This window comes from Sceloporus occidentalis, unplaced genomic scaffold, assembly GCF_023333645.1.
Source record: "Sceloporus occidentalis isolate IW3139 unplaced genomic scaffold, rSceOcc1.0.p SCAF_1, whole genome shotgun sequence".
Lineage (NCBI taxonomy): Eukaryota > Metazoa > Chordata > Lepidosauria > Squamata > Phrynosomatidae > Sceloporus > Sceloporus occidentalis.
This window is the reverse complement of record NW_028316981.1, coordinates 292728071-292753872: the sequence shown is the minus strand read 5'-3', so window position 1 is coordinate 292753872 and position 25802 is coordinate 292728071. Positions and strand designations below refer to the sequence as shown.

Genomic DNA, 25802 nt, shown 5'->3' with positions numbered 1-25802 from the left:
TCATAGTTCAGTGCTCAAACCACTACACCAAGCTGCTTCAATTTAAAACAACTAAAAACACGTACAATGCATATTAAGAAACAACAAATCCACTGCATATCCTTCTACTACAACCAGTTAAAGGCTGAAAGCTTGTTTAAATAAGAAGGTCTTTGCTTGTTGGCAAAAGAAAGGGGGGCAACAGAGCCTCTGTCAGAAGGGAATCTGGTAGCCTAGAAACAACTAATGGTACATATAGTTCTTGTTAAGGAAAGAGATCAGAATGTCCCAGATTTTGTTTCTATTCTTTCCCATTTATTTTGGTGATCCATGCACCTTTTGTTTATCCAATAATATTTTCTATCAATTCCTGGTAGAATAAGAGACTTTTCGGATGCATCCACACCGATTACAAGACCTGAAAGTCCCAGGTTTTGTTCTTGTTCTTTTCTAGGGAAGTTTTGGTTTTTTGGGGGGTGCAGGATTGTTTTGGGTGACCCATAAACATTATCTTATCCCAGAATATTTTCAGCCGGTTCTGGATATAATCAAAAGACAAAATGAACTAGCTCCTGGGCTTGGTTTACTTTAACCCAGTATTTTTCAAAAGGACATAGATCTGTTTACTGGTTCTCTGTTTCTGCTCTCTCAGCTTTTGAGGCAGCCCCTCTCATGATGACAATTTCAGTGACACCTGCAGTGTGGGGCACGTTTTTACCCATGGCATCTTTAGTTGCAAGCCTGGATGTGACATGGGACATGGAGGAGAGAAAGGACTGGAGGGAGGGAGAGAGGAAGGAAGTATGGAAACACACCAACAGACAAACTAAGCATACCCCTCTAAGAAGATGATGGTGGGGAGTGAAAAAAGAAACTTCCCTATGAATCTGAAGTCCTGGGGGTGGGGAGAAGCTATTTTGAAACAGAAAACCCAAGATATCTTGAGAAATGTTTGGAGGTGACAGGTAGGATGTATAGACATAATCTGTTTGACATAATTTGTTTGACATAATCAAACAAAAAGCCCTAGAAAGTTCCATTACTTTCAGCCATTGCAGATAGGCCCTAAATACCAGCTCCCTAGATCTGTTTATTTTATCCTATTATAACACTGGAAAGAACAGGAACAAATTGTGGGACTTTTCAATCAATCTGGATGTGCCCAATGTTCAACTAGTATATACTGCTGCATCTGATTCACATTGAACTTCCACTAAAAACAGCTAATTCAGCATCGGTTTATTTATTTCTCTCAGCCAAAGAAATATTAACTTAATTGTTGGTTTTCATTTGAATAATTTTAAAATGTTAACTTCTTTAACTACAATAATGAATACCTCACTCTTCCCCTGGTTTTTTTCTTTTAAGTTTTCATCACCACCACATTAATCTTAATTGGGTTTGGTCTTTAAAATTATTGTGTACTCAATGATAGCCAACCCTTTTTCATTACAGAAAGAAGCAAAGGATGCCACAAAATTTCCAGTGTATGCTTTGAAGACTTGTCGTGATTATGAGATACGAGTCCAAGCCAAAGTTTCAACAGGAGCTTACGGGGAGTTCAGTGAAGTGATCTATGTGTCTTTTGGTTCGATGGGCCTGGTGCCATGTGAAGAAGGTAAGTGAGAGAAGTAAATTTCCTATGAGATTCTTCTCTAAATACTCGTATTGGATAGACGTCCTACTTCCCATATAAACCTCTTGGTCCACAAGACTGATTTCTGCATTTATTCCTTCATCAGTACATACAGCATAGTCTAGTATGGATCAAATCAGTTAATGCAATTTTCAAGGGCAAAAAATGTTCTGCTTTTCCATATAGTTAGTTCTAGATGAGGGGTGGGGAAAATTTGGCCCTACATAAGCTTTGGGCTATAGCCCCCATACACATATTGTTGGCCATTGTTAGAATCCTGTTAGTATTCTACCAGATAGTGTTTGTAGTGTAGTATAGTAGTTGGGGGATGATAGGGCTTTAGCTGCAGTAGAAGAGTAGATAGTGATGGTAGTGCATAGCAGGGCCAGGTGTCTTATCTAGTGGCCTTGAAGGCCTGGCTCTCCGAGCGCTCAGAGCTGGGAATGTGCTTTCACTTTTGTGGGAACCAGGAGGGGCTTCGCTTGGCGGGTTTCTGCTTGGGAGGGGGTTTGGCTTTTGGGAATTCTGTTCCTTTGTCTTTGGGGAGGGTGTGGTCAGTCTCAGCTAAGAAGCTGAGTGAGGCACATGTCTGATTCTGGAGCTATCAATAAAGTGCTGTTGATTATATCAATCAAGCTGACTGGTTGATTGTCTGGAATTCTGGGTGCTAACTCTGACAGTTAGCTGAGACTCCTTATACCAACTTCTGCAACAACCATGACGGACCAGGAGGCTAAAGGGGAAACTGCATCCTCCAAAGAAAGCCAAACGACCGAGGCTGTGGGGGACACTCAGACTGAGGCTCGAGGAACTGGGGCAGTGCCAAGGGTGGTGAGGCAGCAGTTGCCACAGACCCCACTGGCACCAGGGCAGTGGTTTGGCCTGCCAGTGGCGCCACCCCGAACGAAGGAGCGAAGGCGTGCTACACGCTGGTCGGACTGGGACACAGGCTTCACGCAGCCACTGCAACTGCCTCCTGGGGAAGAAGCCGACTTGGAAACGCAGGTACAACAGCTGACGGTGGACATGGAGGGGGTCCAGGGCACCCTGGCCACGATCCTAGAGGTCCTCCAACGGCTCACGGGTGAAGGAGGAGGGGGAGCAGGAGCAGGTGCAGGACCGGCCCCTGCCCCAGCAGTGGTGCTCCCAGGGGCTGGAGCTGGCGCGGGAGCTGGGGAGGAAGAGGCTTTGCCCCAGGGTCCCCCACCGGCGGCACCCCCCCAAGACAGAGTGCACGAGGTCCAAGCCAGGAGGCTGGGAGTCAAATTTGATGGGGATCCCCACACCCTGCCTTACTTCCTATCGCAAGTGGCAGACCATATGGAGGAGTGGGGACCCACCTTCCCCAACGAGGCAGCCAAAGTAAAGTGTGTGGCTAGACATCTCAAAGGGGAGGCTGCGAACTGGCTGGTGCAGCTATACGACTGCCAGGCCACTGAGCTGAGAAGCCTAGCAGAATTTATGAGAGCTCTAAGGGCCAGATTTGAAGATCCCTTCCGGGCTAGCATTGCCCTGGCTGAACTTAAGGCTTTGGATCAGGGATCCAGGTCGGTGTCTGAATATGCAATGGAATTCAGGAGATTGGTGGCACAAGTGCCTGACTGTACGGAGGGAATGAAGATTCAGTACTTTAAAGAGGGACTGCGTCCTGAGATTGTGAGATGGGCCCTCACCAGAGGCAACCCCCCCACCGCGATGGAGTGGATCAGATTGGCTGGAGAGGCGGAGGCCATTCAGCAGGAGGTCAAGATGCTGTCTCGGAGGAGAGAAAAAGATTCCAAAGGGAAGGGAAACAGGGCCCCAGCACCGAAAGCTAAAGGGCAAGGAAGCTCTGCGGAGAGTGAGTGGGAGAGAAGGCGCAGGCTGGGCCTGTGTTTGAAATGCGGCAATAAAGGCCACTTAATTGCAGCCTGTCCAGACAAAGGCCAAGAGAGGAAACCCAACCCCTCGCAGACCCCCCCTGGCAAAGCAGCGAAAGGGGGAAAAGGCAAGCCAGAGAAGAAGACCCCAGCTGATCGCAGCCTGCAAGCAGCGGAGGAAGGGGAGTCAGGAGTCTGGACAGACAGTGGAAGTTCGGAGCCTGAGGAGGGGCCTTTAAACTACCAGAGCCTGCCTTAGAAAGCGGCGAAAGGCGGGCTGATGGAACTGAGAGCCGCGTGCGAATGGTGAGTGGGGGTGTCCCCCTATTTTCATTGACTGTGACTTTGATGGTGGGGTCAAAGAAAAGGGCCATGCAACTAATTGCGGCCATTGACTGTGGGTGCACCAGGTGCTTAATAAACCCGGCTGTAGTCAGCAGTTTGGACATTACAACTCACCCCTTGCAGGAGCCCATACCCTTTACACAGATGGATGGGTCTCTGATGGGTGGGCAAGCAGCAGAGAGGAAAACCGCCCCGGTGTGGCTTGGGGTGGCAGACCATTGGGAACAACTTCAGCTGGTGGTGGGGCCCACCTACAACTACCATTTGATGCTGGGAATTGACTGGTTGCATCACCACAACCCCTCTTTAAGGTGGAGGGACAGACAATTGATTTTTGATGATCCAGTCTGCAGAGAGCATTGCCTGGACCAGGCTGTTGTGCTTCCTCCTCTCCTCCCGCCGGTGCCACGCCCGGGGTTGACTCCAAAGGAGGTGGCTGCCCATTTAGAGACTGTGCAAGGAGATGGGATAATGGACTGTGTTGGGGAAGGAGCAGTCTCCTTCCCTCAGTGCTATCAAGATTTGCAGGGGGTTTTTGAAGCTAAGGAATGTGATGTGCTGCCTCCACATAGAGAGACGGATTGCGCCATTGAAATAGAGCCGGGGGCGCCGCTGCCTAAACCTAAGTTGTACTCGATGACCCCAAGGGAACTCACCACCTTAAAGGAGTTTATTGAGAAAAACTTGGCCCGGGGATTTATTAGACCATCGACCTCGACTTTTGCCGCTCCTGTCTTCTTCAGGGAAAAGAAGGATGGCTCTTTACGGTTGGTCACAGACTACCGTAACTTGAATGGGATTTGTAGTACCAACAAATACCCCTTGCCATTGATGAAAGACATGCTGGGACGGTTGGTCACAGGCAAGATTTTTACCAAGCTGGATTTGAGGGATGCTTACTACCGTGTTCGCATCAAAGAGGGGGATGAATACAAGACTGCATTTAATTGCCCCCTGGGGGCATTTGAGTACCTAGTTCTCCCTTTTGGCCTAGCGGGGGCGCCAGGGATTTTCATGAGGCATATTAACGAGGTACTACATGATCTATTGTTTGAAGGGGTCCTGGTATACCTGGATGATGTGCTAATTTACTCCAAGGACTTGGATAGCCACATTAAGTTAGTCCGAGAGGTACTCAAGAGACTGTTGGATAATCAGCTGTATGTAAAACTGTCGAAATGTCATTTCCACACAGTAAGACTGGACTTTTTGGGGTATAGGGTTTCTAACCAGGGCATAGAAATGGATCCTGCTAAAGTGCAAACTGTACTAGACTGGGCGCCCCCTAGAAACCGCAAGGATGTTCAGAGGTTCTTGGGCTTTGCCAACTTTTACAGACAATTCATTCCTGATTTCGCCAGAATTGCCTTACCCATAACTGACCTACTTAAAACTAAGTCTTTGGAAAAGAAAGGGGGGGAGGCACCAAAGGGGAGCAAGGGACCCAAGCCTTCTGCTCCAATTCGGTGGTCAGAGGAGTGCCAACGGGCTTTCGACCAATTGAAGTTGCTGTTCAGTAATGAACCCATTTTGCTTCACCCTGACCCAGATAGGCCCTTTGTTGTGCAAGTGGATGCAAGTGACTTTGCCATGGGCGCTGTATTGTTGCAAAGGGACTCAGATGATAAACTAAGGCCATGTGCTTACCTGTCTAGAAGGTTCCAAAAGGCTGAGTTATCTTGGCCTTGCTGGGAGAAAGAGGCCTATGCCATAAAACACGCCTTAGAAAGTTGGCGGCAGTTCTTAGAGGGGGCTCCACAACCTTTTGAGGTGTGGACGGACCACAGGAACTTGGAGGCATTGCAAACTCCTCGAAAACTGACCCCCAAACAGAGGAGGTGGGCCAAGGACTTTTATAAATACAAGTTCAAGCTGAAATTCTTCCCTGGGCGCCAAAACATTTTGGCTGATGCACTTTCCAGGTTGCCACAACATGAGGGGAAAGAGGCCATTCCACTGGAAACTATCTTTTCCCCTGAACAGTTGGGCCTAGCAGTAATTACTCGCAGCAAGGCCAAGGCTTCCTCACAGCCCCCTGCACAGGCTAAGTCTGAAACCCTGCTGGATGACATTCTGCTACGAATCCAGCAGGTGGCAGAGACAGATGACTGGCTACTGAGCCACAAGGACTTGTTGTCTCGTAATGCACAGGGACTGTGGGTAAAGAATTCTAGAGTCTATGTTCCTGGTTCCATGAGAGAGGACATTTTAAAGCTCTGCCATAATTCTAAAGCTGCTGGACATTGGGGTTATCTGAAAACTTGGCACAAACTACGCAATACTTATTGGTGGGAAGGTGTGCGCGCGGATGTGGATGCTTTTGTAAAAAGTTGCCCTGTTTGTGCTAGGGCCAAGCCTGTTGTGGGAAAACCCAGAGGTTTACTGCACCCTTTGCCCACGCCGGACTCACCCTGGAAACACATTGCTATGGACTTTATAACAGATTTGCCACCAAGTAAAGGCAGAGACACCATTTGGGTGGTAGTGGACTTGTTTTCTAAACAAACACATTATGTTGCTTGCAAGGGGATGCCTTCGGCTTCAAAGTTAGCTGACCTTTTCATTGCCCATATATATAAATATCACGGATTGCCTGATAGAATAATTTCGGATAGAGGCAGTACGTTCACCTCTAAATTTTGGAGGGTTCTGCAGAAGAAGTTGGGGGTTCAATTGGCCCTCAGCACGGCCTATCATCCTGAGACTGATGGGCAATGTGAAAAAACGAACATGGCCCTTGAGAGATACCTTCGGTCCTACACTAATTATTTACAGGATGATTGGTATGACTTACTCCCTCATGCAGAGGTAGCTTTCAATAGTGCTGTCCATAGGAGCACTGGGCAGTCTCCTTTTTTGATTAACTATGGATTTGAACCTAAGTTGCTGCCTGCATTGCCTGCTGAGAAGTCTGACCCTGTTGCGGTGACTCAATGGTCTGAGAAGGTCAAGGGAGCCTGGCCCATGATTACTAAAGCACTGCAGGACGCCAAGCGTCAGTACAAAAAGTATGCGGACAGGAAAAGGTCAGATGGTTGGGACATTAAGCCTGGGGACATGGTCTACCTGTCCACAAAAAATTTAAAGTCCAGGTTTCCTTCAAAGAAGTTGGGTCCTAAGTACATTGGCCCTTTCCCTGTTAAAAGACTGGTGAATGATGTCACTGCCGAACTCATTCTTCCCAAGTCCTATCGTCATCTTCACCCCGTTTTTCATTTCAGGTTGTTGAAACCAGATCGGAGCACGGGTCGATGGAAGACCACGGACTGTCAGCCTCTGCCCATGATGATTGATGGGCAACAACACTTTGAAGTTGCAAAAATTCTGGACTCTAGGCTACATAAGGGCAAACTCCAGTATCTCATTCGCTGGAAGCATTTTCCTGTTGATCATGATGAATGGGTTTCTGTTGCTCATGTTAATGCGCCTGATTTGGTGGCTCGTTTTCATGCACAGTACCCTGACAAGCCTTCTCTTTCTGCTGTCACTTGATTTGGTTTTTTGCTATCTGTTGGGGTAGGGGGGGTTTCCTTTTTTTCGGGGGGCTGACTGTTAGAATCCTGTTAGTATTCTACCAGATAGTGTTTGTAGTGTAGTATAGTAGTTGGGGGATGATGGGGCTTTAGCTGCAGTAGAAGAGTAGATAGTGATGGTAGTGCATAGCAGGGCCAGGTGTCTTATCTAGTGGCCTTGAAGGCCTGGCTCTCCGAGCGCTCAGAGCTGGGAATGTGCTTTCACTTTTGTGGGAACCAGGAGGGGCTTCGCTTGGCGGGTTTCTGCTTGGGAGGGGGTTTGGCTTTTGGGAATTCTGTTCCTTTGTCTTTGGGGAGGGTGTGGTCAGTCTCAGCTAAGAAGCTGAGTGAGGCACATGTCTGATTCTGGAGCTATCAATAAAGTGCTGTTGATTATATCAATCAAGCTGACTGGTTGATTGTCTGGAATTCTGGGTGCTAACTCTGACAGCCGTGCTGGTTGGGGCTTCTATGAGTTGCAGTCCAAAGCATCTGGAAGGCTGGTGATTCCTCTTCTCTGCACTAGATCCTCAACTAGGAGCACATTTTCAAGGAAGCTCTTGTGTGATGACACACTTGAAAGAATTCAGTTAAAGTTCTAGAGCAGGAGTGCGCAAAGTATGATCCTCTAGATATTTGGTGGACTGCAAACCCCAGAATTCTTCACCACTGGCTACAGTGGCTTGCAGACGTTGTAGCTGAATATTTCTTGCCCAGTGCAGCTCTAGAAAAGCCTGGATAATCATAATCATGGATTATTAGTTTCTCTAGAAATCTGATGTTTTTGATACAAGCAGGCTCTCTCATGAATTGTATTCTTTTGGAGGGTTAAATAGGTATCAGATATGTCCAGAATACTCTCAGTCTCTGTCCTTTTTCAGCAAAACAAGCAGTTTATAAACAGCGCTGTCTTCTTTTCCCATAGCACCAAGAGTGAGACATACTTGCCCCGTCTTCCCCTGGGTAAATGAAAGCAAGATTATATTGCTGAATAATTAAAGCTGAAAGCATCTGGTGCCATGTTCTTTGTCCAGAAATCTCTGGATAGAATCTTGTTGGTTAATCCAAACTTCAGTAGATCCTTTTGTGCCTCCTTTTTTATGGATGGAAAGTTTTACACTCTCTATAATCACTGTTCACAGTCCCATATGACTTTGCCCCCAGCTTTGCCTAGAAGCCTGCGGAGAGTAGAGAGAAAGAGTCTGTTTCAGCCTTAACCCAGTCTTGCAGAGCTTACAAAGAACACCCTGATATATTTAGTATTTGTGTTCTGGCCTAAGATCATTTCTTGAGGAGCCTGCTGAATTTTATAATCCTTGGAGGGAGTCCTTTATCTCAGACACACCTTTGTCATAGGCCTGACTTATGGGGACCTTCTGAATGGCTGTCCCCAGACTGTGGCATTCCCTTCCATAAAAGGTTAGGCTGGCTTGTCTCTGCTCTCTCTCCAAGCATTTGGCAATCAACTGGCTTTGCAGAAGAGTCTTTCATGTGTGTGTGTTGTATAGTGTTTTAACACAATACTTACGATTTTGTTGTTTTGTTGTTGTTGTTGGTTGTTTGTTTACTTTTTTAATTTTTTATTTTTGCATTTTCTTACAAATACAACAGACAATACATAAACACATAAGACAGATATATCACATAATAAAGTAAACATAACTTTACAAACCGTCTATCTTAACACCTTATACAGACCCACTTCACACACCTTTTCCTAAAACTACATTTAACACATAAAGTACTTCCTATTGCTTGACTCTCCGTCTTATCTTGTTATGTTTATTCGTTCTATCTTAAATCGAAGATTAGATAAGTGCCCTTCTTCACATGAGATTAAAAGAAAAATATACTTTAGTTTTTTTTGTTTAGAGTAGTAGTTTGTTTACTTTTTCTTAACAGGTTTTTAGCTGTACTTTGTTTTTATCTATCTTATAAGCTGCCATGGATTCTGTGTCAGGATGGATGGATAGATAGATAGATAGATAGATAGATAATCAGTTATACAAAGTAGGGAATTATACTAAAACTTTGAATTCTGGAAAGACAAGTTAGATTTAGAATGGAGAGAGCAAACAGGGAAATGCCTGCATGCAACATTGTGGAAAAGTTTTTAATACTTGCTAATTAGATTAAAAAGCTCATATCTTGCAGGAATGATCAAATTACTCAAACATACACACCTCAAAACAAGATATTTATCAGACTTATCAGCTTTAAGTAGCATGAAGTTTCATCAAGAAATATAAAGAAAACTAGAAAATGACACTCCTGTTTCTGCTTTGTGATTTCAGAATTCCAAGTTCCTTGGCCTTTGGTGATGGCTTTTGGAACCCTTGGCCTGATGGTGATGCTTTCTCTAGTTCTTTTTTCTAAACAGAAGAAGTAAGTATTAACTGTATTTGATAGATTGTATGTAATACACTGTCACGTTCTAAACAACAAATTCACCAGCTGATACCTTTCTGTGGTGTTTCAGTAAAACCTGGAGTATTCTGTTATAGAAAAAAACTAGCAAAAAATCAAATGGGTTCTAGTTTTGGGAGAGGGGAACATGGTCACTTATCTAGATAAATTTTGATGCACATTCTAAATAAATTACCTGAATAGATTTTTGATGTATATTCTAAGGTGTCTGCACCGGCCAAATATAGTGGCCTCCCCCCGTCTTGAGTCTGGTGCAAATAGTCCGTATGATGTCTGGCCTGTTTAGTACAAATCCTGGGGTATAGTCCTTTTAAAATGGAGTTTGAAAAGTCACTAGTTGATCTGCATCTTCCCAGAAGCAGCTCCTTGACAGCTGCTTCTACTTGACTTGTTTAAATGTGTGCTGTTGTGCTGCCCAAGGCAGCTGTTGCTGCTGTGCATCGCTCACTCTGAGGTCAGAACGAGCCACTTAGCCATGTGATGAAAGCTTGATGTATATATTGGTATTTCTGTGACAGTTAATTGTTACAAAACTTCCAAATATTTTCATATGACTTATAAAATTATTTTTAAAATGCAAATAGCATTATTTCAGTAGGACTGATAGTTTTCAGAATTGCAGCAAATAGGGAGGAGGGTATTTAACTGTTTTTCCCCTGCTACAAGTCTGAAGGAAATCCTTCCTCTCCATAGCTCCTGTTTGCTTTGGGAGAAAATCCTCTAATTAATTCCTACAGAAGAATTCCCCACAATGCAAATATAAGTTTCAATGAAGATATTTCCTTCACAACCACACCGTGGGAGAAAAGATTAAAGTCCCACTCCAGATTTGCTGCAGCAGCAGTTACATTCCCATTCCTCATGAAGCTCATTTACACTGGCCAGGAAATTCCAAAGTAATCTGGTCCCAGAGCTGCCCTTGCTTCTCTCATTACCTCCACACTTTGGAGTGACACCAGGTGGCTGTCTACACATGTGTTCTGCTGTGCCACCCAGCACCACTGATGCTGGCACAAGTCAGTCCCTCTGGGGGCAGAAACAAAGGGTTCAGAATTGATCACATGGCTAGTGCTTTGTTGAGACCTCAGATGGAGTGACACATAGCAACACCAGACAGCACAACAGGATGTGTGTGTAAACATCCACCCGGTGTTGTTCCGGAGTGTTCTGGATTATCCTACAAAATCTGAAGCAATTTTTTTTATTTAAAAAAATCCAGTTTAGGCAAGTATATCTCCCAATATATAAAAGTATATTAGAGAGAAGACTACATTCTATTTTTTTTACTGCTATGCTAGTTTTATACATGCAGAGAGCTTTTTACATGAAAAAGAATTGTCAGTTCCTTACCTGCAGTCCTGAAATTTTAGAATTCAGCAATCTCAGAATTTCATTACTGGGAGCATGGATCCTACAAAAAAAGTGAAAATGTCCTTCAACTACACTTTGAAATATGCCATACATGCGCAAACCATGTCCATGTATGTAATGCCATATTACCAAAATGTACACTAAAAAAAGTAAATATGCATTAACTTTTCTTTCTCTCCAAGACTGAAGATACTGATTCTTCCTCCTGTTCCAGTGCCCAAAATTAAAGGAATTGATCCAGATCTCTTAAAGGTAATCAGAGAACAGCTGTTAAACAAAAGCAGTGTGCAATGTGATTCCTGTTAGAGTCGCAAAGCCTTAAATATTGTGAAATGTTGTATTTGTTAAATAATTGTGTTATTTGGCTCCCTGCTCAAGGAGTGTGAGGTCAAATCTTCCACAGTCAGATTATCATATCAATGGATTTAACCATCCATGGCTTGAAAATATTTTTAAAAGATACAAATTTAGAAAGCAAACCTTGATTTTGCTATTTTATATAAGGACACCATTTCACTAATCCTGTTAATCCAGCCTGCAGCAGTTCCCTAAATTTGCCCATAGTGTCCCTGGTTGACCATCCCCAAGTCCCCAGTCTATCAAAAGGTAAGCCACTGAACCACACAGTCAAGGCAACAGCTCACTTGCTTTGGTTCCACCTAATTTTCCTCCCATGCAGAAGAGAACAGACTCCTGGAAGTGAACCCACTAAACTAGCACTTTGAGTCCCATGGTTGGTGCTCCACCAGCTCCTGGAGCAGCAGTTTATTGCTCTTTGTTTTCCCTTCACCTGTCTCATGCAGGGAAACCAAAAAAGAGAAGACTAGTCTCTATCCAAGGTTTCGACTGGAGAAGCCTGAGATAGTGCTTCAACCAGTTATCCAGCAAGGGACTCGGTGACATCAGGAGGCATGGACATGACTTCTGGTGCCATCCATGCCACATGATGAAGAGTCAGGGGGTTCTGGCCCTTGCTTCCAACAAATTCCCTACTCCTGTTGCATGTATTGTAATGAATGACAATGGTATTAGTTATCCCACAACTAGACTCCAAAAGGGTAGAAACCACATAGATTGGCTTGGCTATATGGCATTTTGAAATTATTGCAGATGGCTGCCTGAATTATAAAATGATTCACCACAACCACCAAAAATCAAGCCTGTGTTTCTTTTGGAAATTCAGTAGCTTTCCTGTGACGTAGACATAGAATTAATGCTATTCTGGGATATAAGAGAACAAATCATATTATTATTGATTATAGCAAAAAAAAAAGCGTAAGAGGCCACTCTTTAAACAATAATACTATTATTTATTCATTACTATATATACTCGTCTATAAGTCTAAAAATGTATGCCCAAAAATTGACCCCAAAATCCCAGATCAACTTATTTACAGGTCACTATAGTAATGTGATAACAGCTCTTTCAGATTTCCCCATGTGGTGCAGAGAGGAGTGTATTTCTCTCTGGAGCCAAGCAGACTAACTGGGTGATTAATTGATATTGCTGTTTGTTTAAGCGTCCCTCTCCCACTCTCATGTCTGGCTGAAACAAAAGATGAAACTATGAAGCAAAAAGCCTCAATGAGAATCTCTTTTGCCATACGCACACATACACACACTGAAGGAGCCTCCAAGTTTTATCCTCAACCTATGCATAATTTTGGCCCCAAAACCTGACCCTAACGTATACATGAGGTCAACTTATAGTTGAGTATATATGGTAAATTAAAATGCCTAGGCCTAAATCTAGTTGCTAGTTCCAACTAGAGTAGACCAATTGAATCAATGGGATTTATATAATTGTTGGTTTACCATTCATAATTTCATTCAATAGGTCTACTATAGCTGAAGTCAGCCATTGAATTTAGGCTTTATACACCTCCTTTCAGGGGAAAGCCCAACTAGAAAGGTTTATAAGAGATAATAGCTTCATATACACCATATGCAATAATACAAACAAACAAACAAAAACAAGCAAGCTTCATTTATATAGCGCTTCATACCGCCTAAGCAGTGTCTAAGCGGTTTACAACTGTAAGCTAATTTGCCCCCAACAGTCTGGGTACTCATTTTAGCGACCTCCTCGGAAGGATGCAAGCCTGAGTCGAACTTGAGTCCTTTTTCTGGTCTTGAACTCACAACCTTGTGGTTTTGAGTGAGTGGCTGCAGTACAGGCATTTAACCACTGCACCACCAGAGCTCCTTAATAAATAAACATTGGTTGGATTTTCTTAAATATCAAACATCCTTTGTTTCTCTTTCCACTGTAATTAAGAGAGACTTCCTCAGCTTTTCCTTCAGACTAGATCTTTCTAAATATCACCCATCCACTCCCTCACAAGCACAAACAGATGCTGTAATCTGCCTCCAGTCCTCGAATACAGAATAGGAGGTTGCTTTCTTTCTTTCCTTCTGTATATAAAGCATATACAGTACTACCATTTTTAAACTGTTGAATAACTGTTTCTACTTTCATGCTATTTTAAAACATGTGCTTTGTAGAAAGGAAAACTGGATGAAGTCAATTCCATCTTAGCCAGTCATGGAACCTACATGCCACAGCTGTATGGGGATGACTCTTGGGTGGAATTTATTGAGCTGGATATAGATGAGACAGAAGAGAGGACTGAAGGCTCAGATACTGACAGGCTGCTTGGTGATGACCACACAAAGACACATGGCTGCCTTGCAGTGAGAGACGATGATTCTGGCCGGGCCAGCTGCTGCGAACCTGATATCCCCGAGACTGACTTCAGCGTGAGTGACACATGTGACGGAACCTCAGACATCGACCAGTCCAAAAAGACAAGTGACAAAGAAGAGGATCTCTTGTGCCTTGATCAAAAAGACAACGAGAAGCCAACGTCAAGCCTTGAAGCATCTACTCAGCTGTTGCCTGATAATGCAACCAAAGACAAGCATCCAAAAGGCCATGTTTCTGTCACTGACAATACTCAGATGGCAAGCCCACCTGTTCAAACCCAGCTGAGCAACCAGAGTTCAATGGCAAACATTGACTTTTACACGCAGGTGAGCGACATTACACCAGGAGGAAGTGTCGTTCTCTCCCCAGGGCAAAAAATGAAGATGGGGAAAGTCCAAAGTGAGGCTGAGACAGAACCAGTTGCACAATGCCAACCAAGCATTGCCATGGACAGTGCCTATTTCTGCGAAATGGATGTGAAAAAATGTGCCACTGTGATGCCTCACAAAGAGGCTGAGCCAGATGTTCAAGACCAGAGCTTTCCTGAGGGTGCTTACATTGTCACCGAGAGCCTTACCACTAGTGCTGTGAAACCTGCAACTGCAGCAGAAGACAAAGAAGAACCAGAAAGTTCTGGAATGCCAGTGGCGGACTATACATCAATCCATGTAGTACAGTCTCCGCAAGGCCTTGTGCTCAGTGCTACATCGCTCCCTGTGCCAGACAAGGAATTTATGGTGTCATGTGGTTATGTGAGCACAGACCAACTTAACAAAATCTTGCCCTAACCTTCTTTTTGACTATGTGAAAATTACTTTCACCCCCTTCATTTCTCTCAGTCCACACCTCTGTCCAGCTCCAAAGCACATATGAGGCTCTCCAAGAACAGGAGCTTCCCAATTCACTTCAGTATTACAAAAAGCTTCTTGTGTTTTTAGAATTTTGCCAACATTTACATGAATGGGGAAGTTCATGCTCACATGGAGTTCTGTGTACATACTTGAGTACTTGCATGCTCATTTGGAGCCTTTCAGTGGAGATATAGACAAGATAAGAGTTGGCTTGAATGTGCATAAGCTTAAACCCCAACACACATGTTCAGTATTTTCAAAAGGTGATGGTGCAGTCCCTTCTACTTTTATCTATAATGTTGAATCAATCACAGTATTGTTGTATCTTGTAAATATTGTCTTACAAAATGTTGCTGGAGCAGGTTCAGTAATAGTGAATGTTGTTATGTTAGGTGTTGATTTGGGGTTTCTCATAATTCATTGGATGGCTATGTACATGTGTCATAAATCATTCTTCATTAGAAAGCTAGTGTCAGGTGTTATCTGCAGTTTGAACAGTTTGTGTTCAGTCATACCATATGCTGAGATGTTTATACTGGCAATTGGAGAATGAAACATTGGATAAGGAAGCAGAACAGCTTGGTTAAATAATACATTTATTTTGATTTATATAAACAGTAAACATATTTTAATACTTTAGACAAGCAGGCATGGATATTTTATATTTACACTGCACAGTGTAGTTTAATTATAATGATCTCTCTATGGAATGTATGTGCTGCAATTATTGTGGCAGTTTTTTAAAGAAAAAGAATATAAGAAGAAAGCTATTTTTACAGAACATTTTTATACTTCCACAAAAGCTACAGAGAACTAAATTTTCAACATTACTTTATTGGAGCCTGTATATTTCTGGAAAGTACTATTCATATTTTTGCATTTTGTAGCAAAACACAGTGTGTACAACAAGCCAAATACTTTCTGTCACTAGACATTAAGTTGTTGTACCAACACATTGAACAGTCTGTACACCAGTAGAAACGAAAATGAGTTTGGTTTTTTCAGGGCCTTTCATGAACACAATTACCCTTTGATGGAACATTGAGAATTAAGTGCTGGTAACTTGACAACACTGTTCTTCACAACAAATTATTTTAAGATCTTTATCAGAAAATTATTAAGGGATTCAGCACTAATAGTCAATAAAACTGAGTCAGGGAGGTTATTTTGAAGCTCAGACTCTGAATCAAATGAAGTTATAGAACTCAGCACAGTATTGTTAATGCAACATTATTTTATTTAAATTTGCATATTCTGCACACATCAGCTGGTGGAAAGCTTGAAAGGAGCAGTGGAGCTTAAGCCTTATTTAAGTGGGCTTTTTTCCCTCAAGGTACGCCTTAACATACTTCAATTTCAAATTCTGTTTACAAAATTAAGGGTTAAAAACAACCCTTGCTTGTTTATTTTACCCATGCTGCCTTGTGAATAGGCATCACTGTGGAACTGGGCCTGCAAGCAGTCATTCCTGAATCAAGACCTGGAACATCTCCAGCCCAGAGTTCCTTCAAGCACTGAACCTGAGCTGAGAGCCTGAGGCCCAGCCTCAAAGCCCAAGTTTCCAATTATGAATCCTTGGGTCATACAAAGCTGCCTTAAAATGAGTCAGATCATTGGTCCATCTGAGCCAGCACAGACTGTTCTCACTGTTGACAGTTTTCCTGGCTCTTCATCTGCACCTTGAACCATTGTGGTTGTTTTTATGGAAATGCCAGGAATCAATGCTGGGATCTTCTGCATGCAAATCATATGCCTTACCCCTGAGCTAGGGACCTTGGGCAGAGGAACACTGCAATGAACAAGGTGGTGCACAGCTGCATAAAACTGGCTCTATGGCCATGTTCACATTACTGTGCTCCTGTATACAGACCTGAATGGGGAAAATAAGCAGGACTCACATTTGTGCGTTGACCTTAAGTGAATTTAAATGTAGGAGAAGAGTCTTTGGATTAACAGAGATTCTTCCTTTCCACTCTTGCTCTCAGAATAGGAGCAGGCCACCAGAGGTTGTGGCCATATAAAAAGCTGTGATAGTAATGGACATGGTGTGTGGAACGTAAGCACCTTCTAGAAATGTGTTTATACTGAAGCTGGGGAAAAGTTGTCTGTATTTGTTTGTTTGCTTGCAGGTTTTTAAAATATAGATGAAAGTCCAGAGCTGGACCCCCATTTACCACTTGCCAGTGTTTCCCTTAGGCAGTAATGTTAAACACAAGATCAGTGCAATCACCCCATATTTGCTTGGAAGTAAATGCACTGTGTTCAATGAATCTCCTTCCCCAGTTCAGTGTACTGTTACTCTGTAGCATGGTTGACCATTTTATGATTGCAGCCCCACCAATGCTTGTCCGTCTGTCTTCTGAGACTGCGCGACTGCAGTAGACATCCAGTTGCCTATTACAGATCCCATGAAAAAGGGCTTTTAAAGGGTTCCTCAACACAAAATGAAAGCTGATGGGACTTGCCTTAAAGTGATTCTAAACAGGAAAGAGAAGCTACTGGCTTTTCTGTTATCTATACTCAGTCAAGAAACCTAGAAGTGAAAAGGACAGGGCAATATTAGATGAGAAAGATAACTAGATGCAGCCAAGGGCCAGCAATACCTCCTTCCCTTTGAAAAACAAACAGAGGAGTTTATCAGGGGGGGGGGGGGAATTGGGGGGGGGATGGGGTTTAAACTGTCATTATCTTGTTAACGTCCTGCCATCACGGTGAAGATTTTCACACACATCTCAATTAAAGAAGACTTATCCTGGCAATAATCATGTAATAACCACCCACAAATCATTCATGGGGAAATCCCAATAATGATTTGTTGCTGGTTATTAGCTGTTTTTTGCTGGGATAAATCCTCTTTAATCGGATGTCGTGTGAAAATCCTCACCGTGATCGTGCAACTTTCACGGGATAATGGCAGTTTAAACCTCTGATTTTCCCTGTGGGATAAAGCCCAGAGCATGATTGCTTTTTATGTAGTGAATGAAATTTGTAGCCAGATCTAAGGGGTTCTGTCATTAGTAACAGCTTGTATCTCACATGAGTGGAGATCCACATACAGGAAGCAGATCATAGCAAGCTATCAGTGACCTGAAATGATGGGCAAGTTTTGTTTTTGTTGGGGTTTTTTTAATGACATCAAGACAACAATTGTTAATCTTCAGAATCCCATCAACTCGAATCATGTAAGAAAGCCTTGAGAAACATAGCAAATGTCATCTGGTAATATTATTATGCTTAAATGTTTTAAAAGGAAGCATGTAGTCAGAAAAAAAATCATTATTTACTTCAGAAATCAATTTTTCTCACATAGCTTACTCTGTTAACAAGTATATATGTTGTAAACAGTAAATACAAGCAGTGAGGTTGTCTTCTCAATGGTTAAAACTGGGAAATTCTGTACCTGGTTTATATTTTTAAGATGATGTATATTACTTTGCTAAGTTGCTGTTACATTTTTCCCCCTAACAGCTGCCTTCTGTAGTTTTAGGCACTAATGCCATTAAAGCTATGTAAGTCTCTCTTGGGGCAAGGGAGTATTTTGCTACATTTCTCTTGACAGAGTGTTTCAATCACCAAAAACTAGTTAAATACCTCAATCAATCTCAGAATGTCATTTGGTACTTCACTGGTTACACAAACCATTATACCACAGTATGGAGATTTGTGTCTTTCTGTTTATATTTAACTTGCTTTATGTCAGTGTTCTCATTTCCTCCTCAAAGTTTAATAAATTTATTTTCTTCAATCTATCATGACATTATTGCATACTTTATTGTACAAAGGCTGAAAACACATCCAAGTTCAATCTGTTTTTTATTGTTTGACAAGTCACCATTAACCAAATGTCATTAATGTGCTATACACACAGATCTTAGTGGGCAACATGACAGGTATAACCCAATACATTTCAAGTGGTACAACCGTGCCACACCTACTTTTGGAAACTGAGGTCCAAAACACACTGCAGAAATAATCCAGTTCGAGACCTCTTTAACTGTCCTGGCTCAGTGCTAGGGAAGCTTGAGAACTGTAGTTTATTGTGGCACCAGAACCCTTTGTCAGAGAAAGCTAAATGTCTCACAAAACTACTATTCCCAAATGTTCCTAGCTTTGAGCCAGGGCAGTTAAAGCAGTCTCAAACTGGATTATTTCCCCAATGTGTTTTGGATCTGAGAAAACTTGCTTCAGCCCTTCACTCCTACTCCATTGTGGTCATGGATGAGACAACACTAGAGAAGTCTCCCCCAAAATTTTCCATGTCAGGAATTATGTGAATGGGTTCGATGTACATGTCCTATTTGTCTGCAAACAACAAAAGCCTTGGAAAAGATTGAACAGCCTTGGAAACATGGGATGTGATCAAATGAGTTTGCATTTTTATCTCCCTGTCACAGTAGAGACAAGAATCCTCTTTACAGAACTCCCGTTTTCATTCATGGGAAGCCTCTGTTGGTGCCAAAATACTTGGATTTTCTTGAAATGCAACAGCATTTCCTTTAGAATAGAAGCTTGGTTGAGATGACCTTTCTATGGCAAGCTATGGCTGCATCTACAGTGCAGAAGTAATGCAGTTCAACATCACTTTAACTGCCATGGCTCAATGGTATGGAATTCTGGGATTTGTAGAGCTATAAAATGGCTTAGTCTTCTCTCTCAGAGAGCTCTGGTGCCACAACAAACTCATGGTCTACTCCAAGAGAGAAATGGTGGAAGCTGCTGTGTCAATCCTCCTGGATCTCAGTAGCTTTTGCTACCCCGACTATTGTATGTTATTCGACTGGATCTGTGACTTGTGAATAGAAAAAACTGTATTGTGGTGATACAGCCCTTACCTATATCCTGCTATACAATCCCTATATCCTATACAATATGGTATTGGGGGGATTTCTGTTCAGCCCCATGGCTATCAATTGGTGAGGTACCACAAGAGTTCCGTTCTATCCTCTATTCCATCAGAATTTTTTATTTGTTTATTTATTCATTTATACCCCGCCCTTCAGCCCTAAAGGCTATCAGAGCGGCTTTAATTAAGTTTGCAGGCACTTCACAGTGGACTGGGTGGAATGCAGTGAACCCATTAAACTGGTGTTGAATCCCCACTGTTATTTGGATCATTGGTCCAGGGTTCAAGATGGGGTGGTTTCCCCCAAAAAGAGCAGGTTCATATCTTGGGAGTACCACTGGAATCAACTCTGTCACTAGAAATCCAGTTGTCCTCTGGCCTGGAGTCCCTGAGCTTAGCTTCCCCTGGTCTGCCAGGAATGGCTTTTCCTAAACTGGGATAACCTGACCATAGCAGGTTATGTATATGAGGCCAAACACATTCATAACATTGGGTTAGACTCAGCACTGCACATTATGTACGGCTGCCCTATACCCAGAGAGTGAAAGCAACCCCTTATAAAAATGTAACAAAAACAGTATATCCAACTAAACAATTATTATATAATCAGGCAAAAATATCCTGTACTCCTGCTTAACAACAGCTATTAAAAATACAGTTAAAAGAAAGGTCCAGAATCCAAAATAATGTGTGACTAGTTTTGTAATATAAAAAGAGGTTTGGAGGCAATACTTCTAGAACTCCATAAGACAAAGATGCCCTATACAGAAATTGTAGTAATCATTTTGAGCAATGCTAATTCATGTAATAGAATATAATATTTATGTGAATGAAGTTAGAGGAGCACTTTTTTGCTCCTAGCTTCCTTATGGGTAGAGAATTGTGCGTTACGAGATTTGTTAAATAAAATGACAGACTATTTGGTGTTTTATTTTGTGTGATAGATTCACCTAGGTAGATACCGTAGGACTACATGGAGAGTTTACTGCTATTCTCAGAATTGCTGATCAAAGAGTAAGAGTGGACACAGTTAATAAATTCTTGATGAAAGCAATCTAAAAGGCTAACTTTTGGGGATGTTACAGGCATTAACCTGCTTAGAAAAATAACGCAGCTGAGGAGGCAGCATTTGATAAAGTGGGCTGCAGTTGTTTCTCATAATCCAGTTCATGAAAGCTTGTGCCAAATAAAGTTTTTTATTCTTTATCACGCCATAAGGTTCTTTGCAGTTGTTCTCTGATGTTAAAGGCATATTTTAAATAAAACTTTGTTTAAACAGTCAGGACATTTTGGAGTTTCAACTGACCCATTTGGTTGAATTTGAGTTTGTTGTTTGTTTTTTTAAATAATACCCTCCCAGAGCTAACATCTGCTGTAGAAGTGTCTGCTGTGTACACAGAGAGTGCCAATGTGCAGATGCTTATGGTTCATGTGCAGTGCTGGGCTATTTAGCTTGCCCTACTTCCAGTGCTTCCCCTGACACCCTCTGGCAGGTGTCCACATTACATTTTAATCATATTCAGATGGACAGTGCTTAGTTGAATCCCCAAATATGACTAATTCAATTCTAAGGACTAATTTAATTCCAAGTTGTACAGATGGAATCATCATTATGAGAAACAAATGTACTCCTAGATGAGCAAATTGGCCCATAATTATATGCCAACCTGCCAAAGACATCAAAGATGACAGATTGGATCTTGCAAAAAAATTTAAAAGCCAAAAGCCATTTATGAGATTTCACCATACAACTCAAAACTGACACTTTGAGCATTTGAGACGGTTGGACATACACAGCAAGCCATAGGAAGCCTATTAGTGCTGCCAAGTAGCTTGTCAGGGCTGGAGACAATATTCAGCTACAGAGGGTAATTAATTTTTCTACAAAATATTCATTACTTCTGGTTTTTGGGTTAATGAAGAATCAAAGTCATGGAGGACAAGTCAACCATTTGTTGTCACACATGATATCAAAATGGAACCTCCATAGTGAGAATTATTGTATCTCTGGATACTAGATGCACTAGACCAAAAGGGCAGAATGAATATCTTATTCACTTCTCAAATGCATTTGCTTGGCCACTGTTGAATGCTAGGGTAGTTACATGATTTTATCCAATAAGGTTATTCCTACATTTTACAGTAACAAGGGCTTTTGTGGCTGGACGTTGTCAAATAACCTGCAGGATAATCCTACATAGAAAAAAACACCACTAACTTCACCAATCCTCCTTCCAGGAATGGTTCACATGTGCTTAAATGCATATATATGAGCAACAAGGCTTAGGTTATGTGTAACTGGCCATATCAATTTTTAACTACTGATACCAGATTGTATGCTAGCCACCCACACCTAATCTCAACAAGATATTTCAGAGTTCATTTACTATCACCTACAACCAGTAGGTCCCAGTGTGGCATAGTAGTTTGAGTGTTGGACTACGACTCTGGAGATAAGGGTTTGATTCCTATCTAAGCCATCAAACCTGCTGGGTGACTCTTGGGCAAGTCACACTCTCTCAGCCTTAGGATGGCAATGGCAAACTTCCTCTGAACAAACCTTGTCAAGAAAACTCCAGGATAGGTTGGCCTTAGGGCCACCGTAAGTAAAAACTGACTTGAAGGCAAACAGCAACAAGAACAACAGTGAAGATCAGTGAAGAAAGAGAGTAGGCCTGTGCTAGTTGGCCTCATTACAACCACTGCATCCTCCGATGACAGTTGTGTGTGTGTGCATGTGTGCAAATATATACATATATGGATGGATGGATGGATAGATAGATAGATAGATAGATAGATAGATAGATAGATAGATAGATAGATAGATAAGAACATACATAATGGGAACCTTGTGACAAGACTTCTATATGAGTGCTTCTCAGATGTTTTCAACTTTATTTCCCAGAAATCTCCATCAGAACAGGCAATGATCAGGAATTCTGGGAGCTGAAGTCCCAAATATTAGTGGGACCTAAGCTTGAGAATTACCCTCAGTAGGCTTCCCTGTTACAGATGTTATGCTGGTTGCTGGACAGCAAAGCACAAGGATATTTTTTTTTCTTTATTGAAATTATGGGTTATACATAAAGAAGTCAAACAAGTCAGACAAACACACCTACGGTAACTAAACAGACTATGAAGGATATACATAGTCTGTGTATTCTAAAAACAAACAGAAACATGGAAACATACAGAACTACTAAAGTACAAAAAGAATTACATATAATATCGTTTCTGTGTAATATTGACTAAAATATCATCTGTGCTTCCAAGATAACTTCCCTAACTTTTCTTCCGAGATAACTTCCCTAACCTTTCATTACCAGCATATTTCATTTTCTGTATAGTATAATGAATTTTATGTACAAATATATTTCTTTTGGCCTAATACCTTGCAGTGGGATTCTCTACATTATATTAGACATCAATATAAACAATATAAACAGTGTTGCAATGGAACTTAGTATATTAGCATTCAGATTCCCCCCCCCCCCCGTTCTTCTTCTTATTTATTTATTTATTTACCCTCTTCTATACTTTCTGACACAAGACCAGTCTTCTTCTATTTTTTTTTTTCAAAGCACAGGGATAATTATTTCCTGCTTTCTCCCAAGGATGATTGGAAGGCAGCTTGCAGCATATTCAAGTGTCTCACAAAACACAATTAATTATACATACAAAAGTATACATTGATTTTTAAAAGTCATGAATACATTGTAAACCACTACCTAATAAATATTTTTAAATATTAGTCATTTAGACCTACTTAGTTATTTTTAAAGGCCTGTCTAAATAAAAAGGACACAAATCTGGGGCAGAACCCGAGATATCAAAATAGGGGTGCCATAAGTGTCCCCATATTTTCATTTGTGATAGGTTGGCAATATGTTTTGAGCCACAGCCAAGAGCCTTTGCCAGCTATGCACCTTGGCCTGTCCCTAGGTGAGGTTCTGGCAGACAACATCTCAAGCCAAAAAAGCCATTCTTGTTAAGCACTGTAAAGAACCAGTGAGCCATATGCTTTTCCTCTCTTTAAACCCACAGTTAAGTAACTATTAAGCTGGTTCCCTGCAATTCATTCAATTAAGTAACTTGAACGTGTCAAAGGGTTTGTTTATTTTTCTGCTGCTGCCATTTACTATGACCAAGCAATAAAGATTCAATTGTTGGCTTGTAAGCAACTGTTTCAAAAGGAGGGCCTTACAGGTTGCTGACAAAGATCCATTGTATAACAACTCTTCTGCAAATTTGAGAAAAAGAACCAAACTTTTGACCTGTACACCTCTCTCTGGTTGCATCTACACTGCAGAATTAATGCAGCTTGACACCACTTTAACTGCCATGGCTCAATGCTTTGGGATTCTGGGATTCATAGTTTGCTGCGATATTTAGCCTGCTCTGTCAGGCAGCTCTGGTGCCACACCAAACTACAAGTCCCAAGATTTCATAGGATGGAGCCATGGTACCATACTGCATTAATTCTGCAGTGTGGCAGCAGCCTCTTTCAACAAAAGACTAACTGGTTGATCTTCCTTCTATAGACAGTTCAAGGATATTTCCAGCTCTGGTATCCTAAACTGTTGAGAAAACACTACACAGCAAGCGGTCTCAAAGTACCACATGCAGTACTTAAAGGAGAAAAGGTAGAAGTAGAATCTGGAGGGCCTTCCAGGTGAGGCTTTTATTATGCAATCATCCTACCGTATCCATGGAATTTTATAGGAAGGCCAAGAGCCAGCATGGCATAGTGGTTTGAGTGTTGGACTACAACACCAGAGACCAGGGTTTAATTCCCTGCTCGACCATGAAACCCACTGGGTGACGTTGGGCAAATCCCATGCTCCCTTCCTCAGGGAAATGCAATGCCAAACCTCCTCTGTACAAATCTTGCCAAGAAAACCTTAGGGTCACTGTAAGTCAGAAACAACCTTGAAGGCACACAACAGCAACAGCCAATCCATCTTGTCTTATATTTGTGTTTTCTCATTATCTTCACTGGTATCCTGTTTGTGACTTATCAGATGTATGCAGTCACAACTCACTTTTTAAACTTATCATGGTGGGGGTTGAAATTCACCAACCATGCAATGACCTAGATCCCTCCAAACCCATCTTTTCTCAGCTGTAGCCCCCCTAACCCAGCCATTGCTTCACTGAGGGAAAATAGGAAGCTATTTTCCTATAGCTACAAGCTCATAAATGCAGAGCAATGGCACCATCTGTAGGAAAATCCAGAGGATTCTGTGGATGCTTATTGCTGTCCATGTAACTATAGAAAAATACCTGGACACTTGTCGGTGTGGGTTCGGCAAGAGACTATCATGGCTACATCTCATGGCTGCATCTACACTGCAGAGTTAATCCAGTTTGATCTTCATTCAGTTAAATAACCTTGAACATGTCAAAAGTTTTTTTTTTTCTGCTGCTTTACCAAGCAATAAACATTCAATTGTTAGTTGTAAGCAAGAGTTTCAAAAGGGAAATTACTGGTCTTGGAGTTTTAAAAAGAGTACCAAGGACTTTACAAATTGTGGACAAAGATCCATTGTATAACAACTCTTCTGCAAAGTGATTCACTTAACCATTTGAGAAAACACCCAAACTTTTGATCTGTATACTTCTCTCTGGGCGCAACTATACTGCAGAATTAATGCATCTTGACACCACTTTAACTGCCATGCCTCAGTGCTATGGAATTCTGGGATCTGTAGTTGGGTGAGATAATTAGCCTTCTCTCTCAGAGAGCTCTAGTGCCGCAACAAACGTCAAGTCCATAGGATGGAGCCCTGGCAATTAAAGCAGTGTCAAACTGCATTAACTATGCAGTGTGGCAACAGCCTAAGTCTCCATGTGAAGGACTGAAGCCGTTTTTTAAAGAAAGGGAAGATGGAACAGCTGCCCAATGTCTTGACTGGCGATGCTAGAAGTCCTCTGTCCACAAGCGCTTCATGAAATTGTGTTAATGACCCTTGGCAAGTCCTTTTGACCTGAGCAGGGGTCCCTCTGATTCAAGCTAGTCATTTGTCTGGTGGTACCTGCCCAAAGTCCTTAGCATTCACAAGGACATTGAACTCACTGTACTCCACAAGTCTTTCCAATTCACATTACTTCTTAAATGGGAGAGTTATTTGTCCTCCCTACCTCTTGATTTATGCTTGACACATTTTTTGCCACGGTACTTAGCCTCAGGAAGCATTCATTCATTTGGCATTGCCCTTTGACTGTACTACAATCATTATTGTTACTAGCCTGAATCCAACTGTTAGTCCCTA

The 25802-nt window shown here is 42.0% G+C and overlaps 1 protein-coding gene and 1 long non-coding RNA gene across 4 annotated transcripts in view; one reads left to right on the top strand and one right to left on the bottom strand.

Moving 5' to 3' along the window:
- The window catches only part of GHR (growth hormone receptor), a 385809-nt gene extending 368461 nt beyond the window's left edge, over positions 1 to 17348 (top strand). For all 3 annotated transcript variants that reach the window (XM_089496029.1, XM_089496043.1, XM_089496036.1), the window contains 4 exons: positions 1435 to 1597; positions 9626 to 9716; positions 11312 to 11381; positions 13635 to 17348. In XM_089496029.1, coding sequence (XP_089352155.1) covers positions 1435 to 1597; positions 9626 to 9716; positions 11312 to 11381; positions 13635 to 14624 — 1314 coding nt within the window. In that variant the 3' untranslated portion in view covers positions 14625 to 17348. The remainder of the gene's footprint in view (positions 1 to 1434; positions 1598 to 9625; positions 9717 to 11311; positions 11382 to 13634) is intronic.
- LOC149324074 (uncharacterized) overlaps positions 8905 to 25802 on the bottom strand; it is a 40967-nt gene continuing 24069 nt past the window's right edge. The window contains exons 4-5 of the long non-coding RNA XR_016277810.1: positions 11109 to 11169; positions 8905 to 9703 (exon numbers count right to left, since the gene is read on the bottom strand). This is a non-coding gene — a long non-coding RNA (uncharacterized LOC149324074). The remainder of the gene's footprint in view (positions 9704 to 11108; positions 11170 to 25802) is intronic.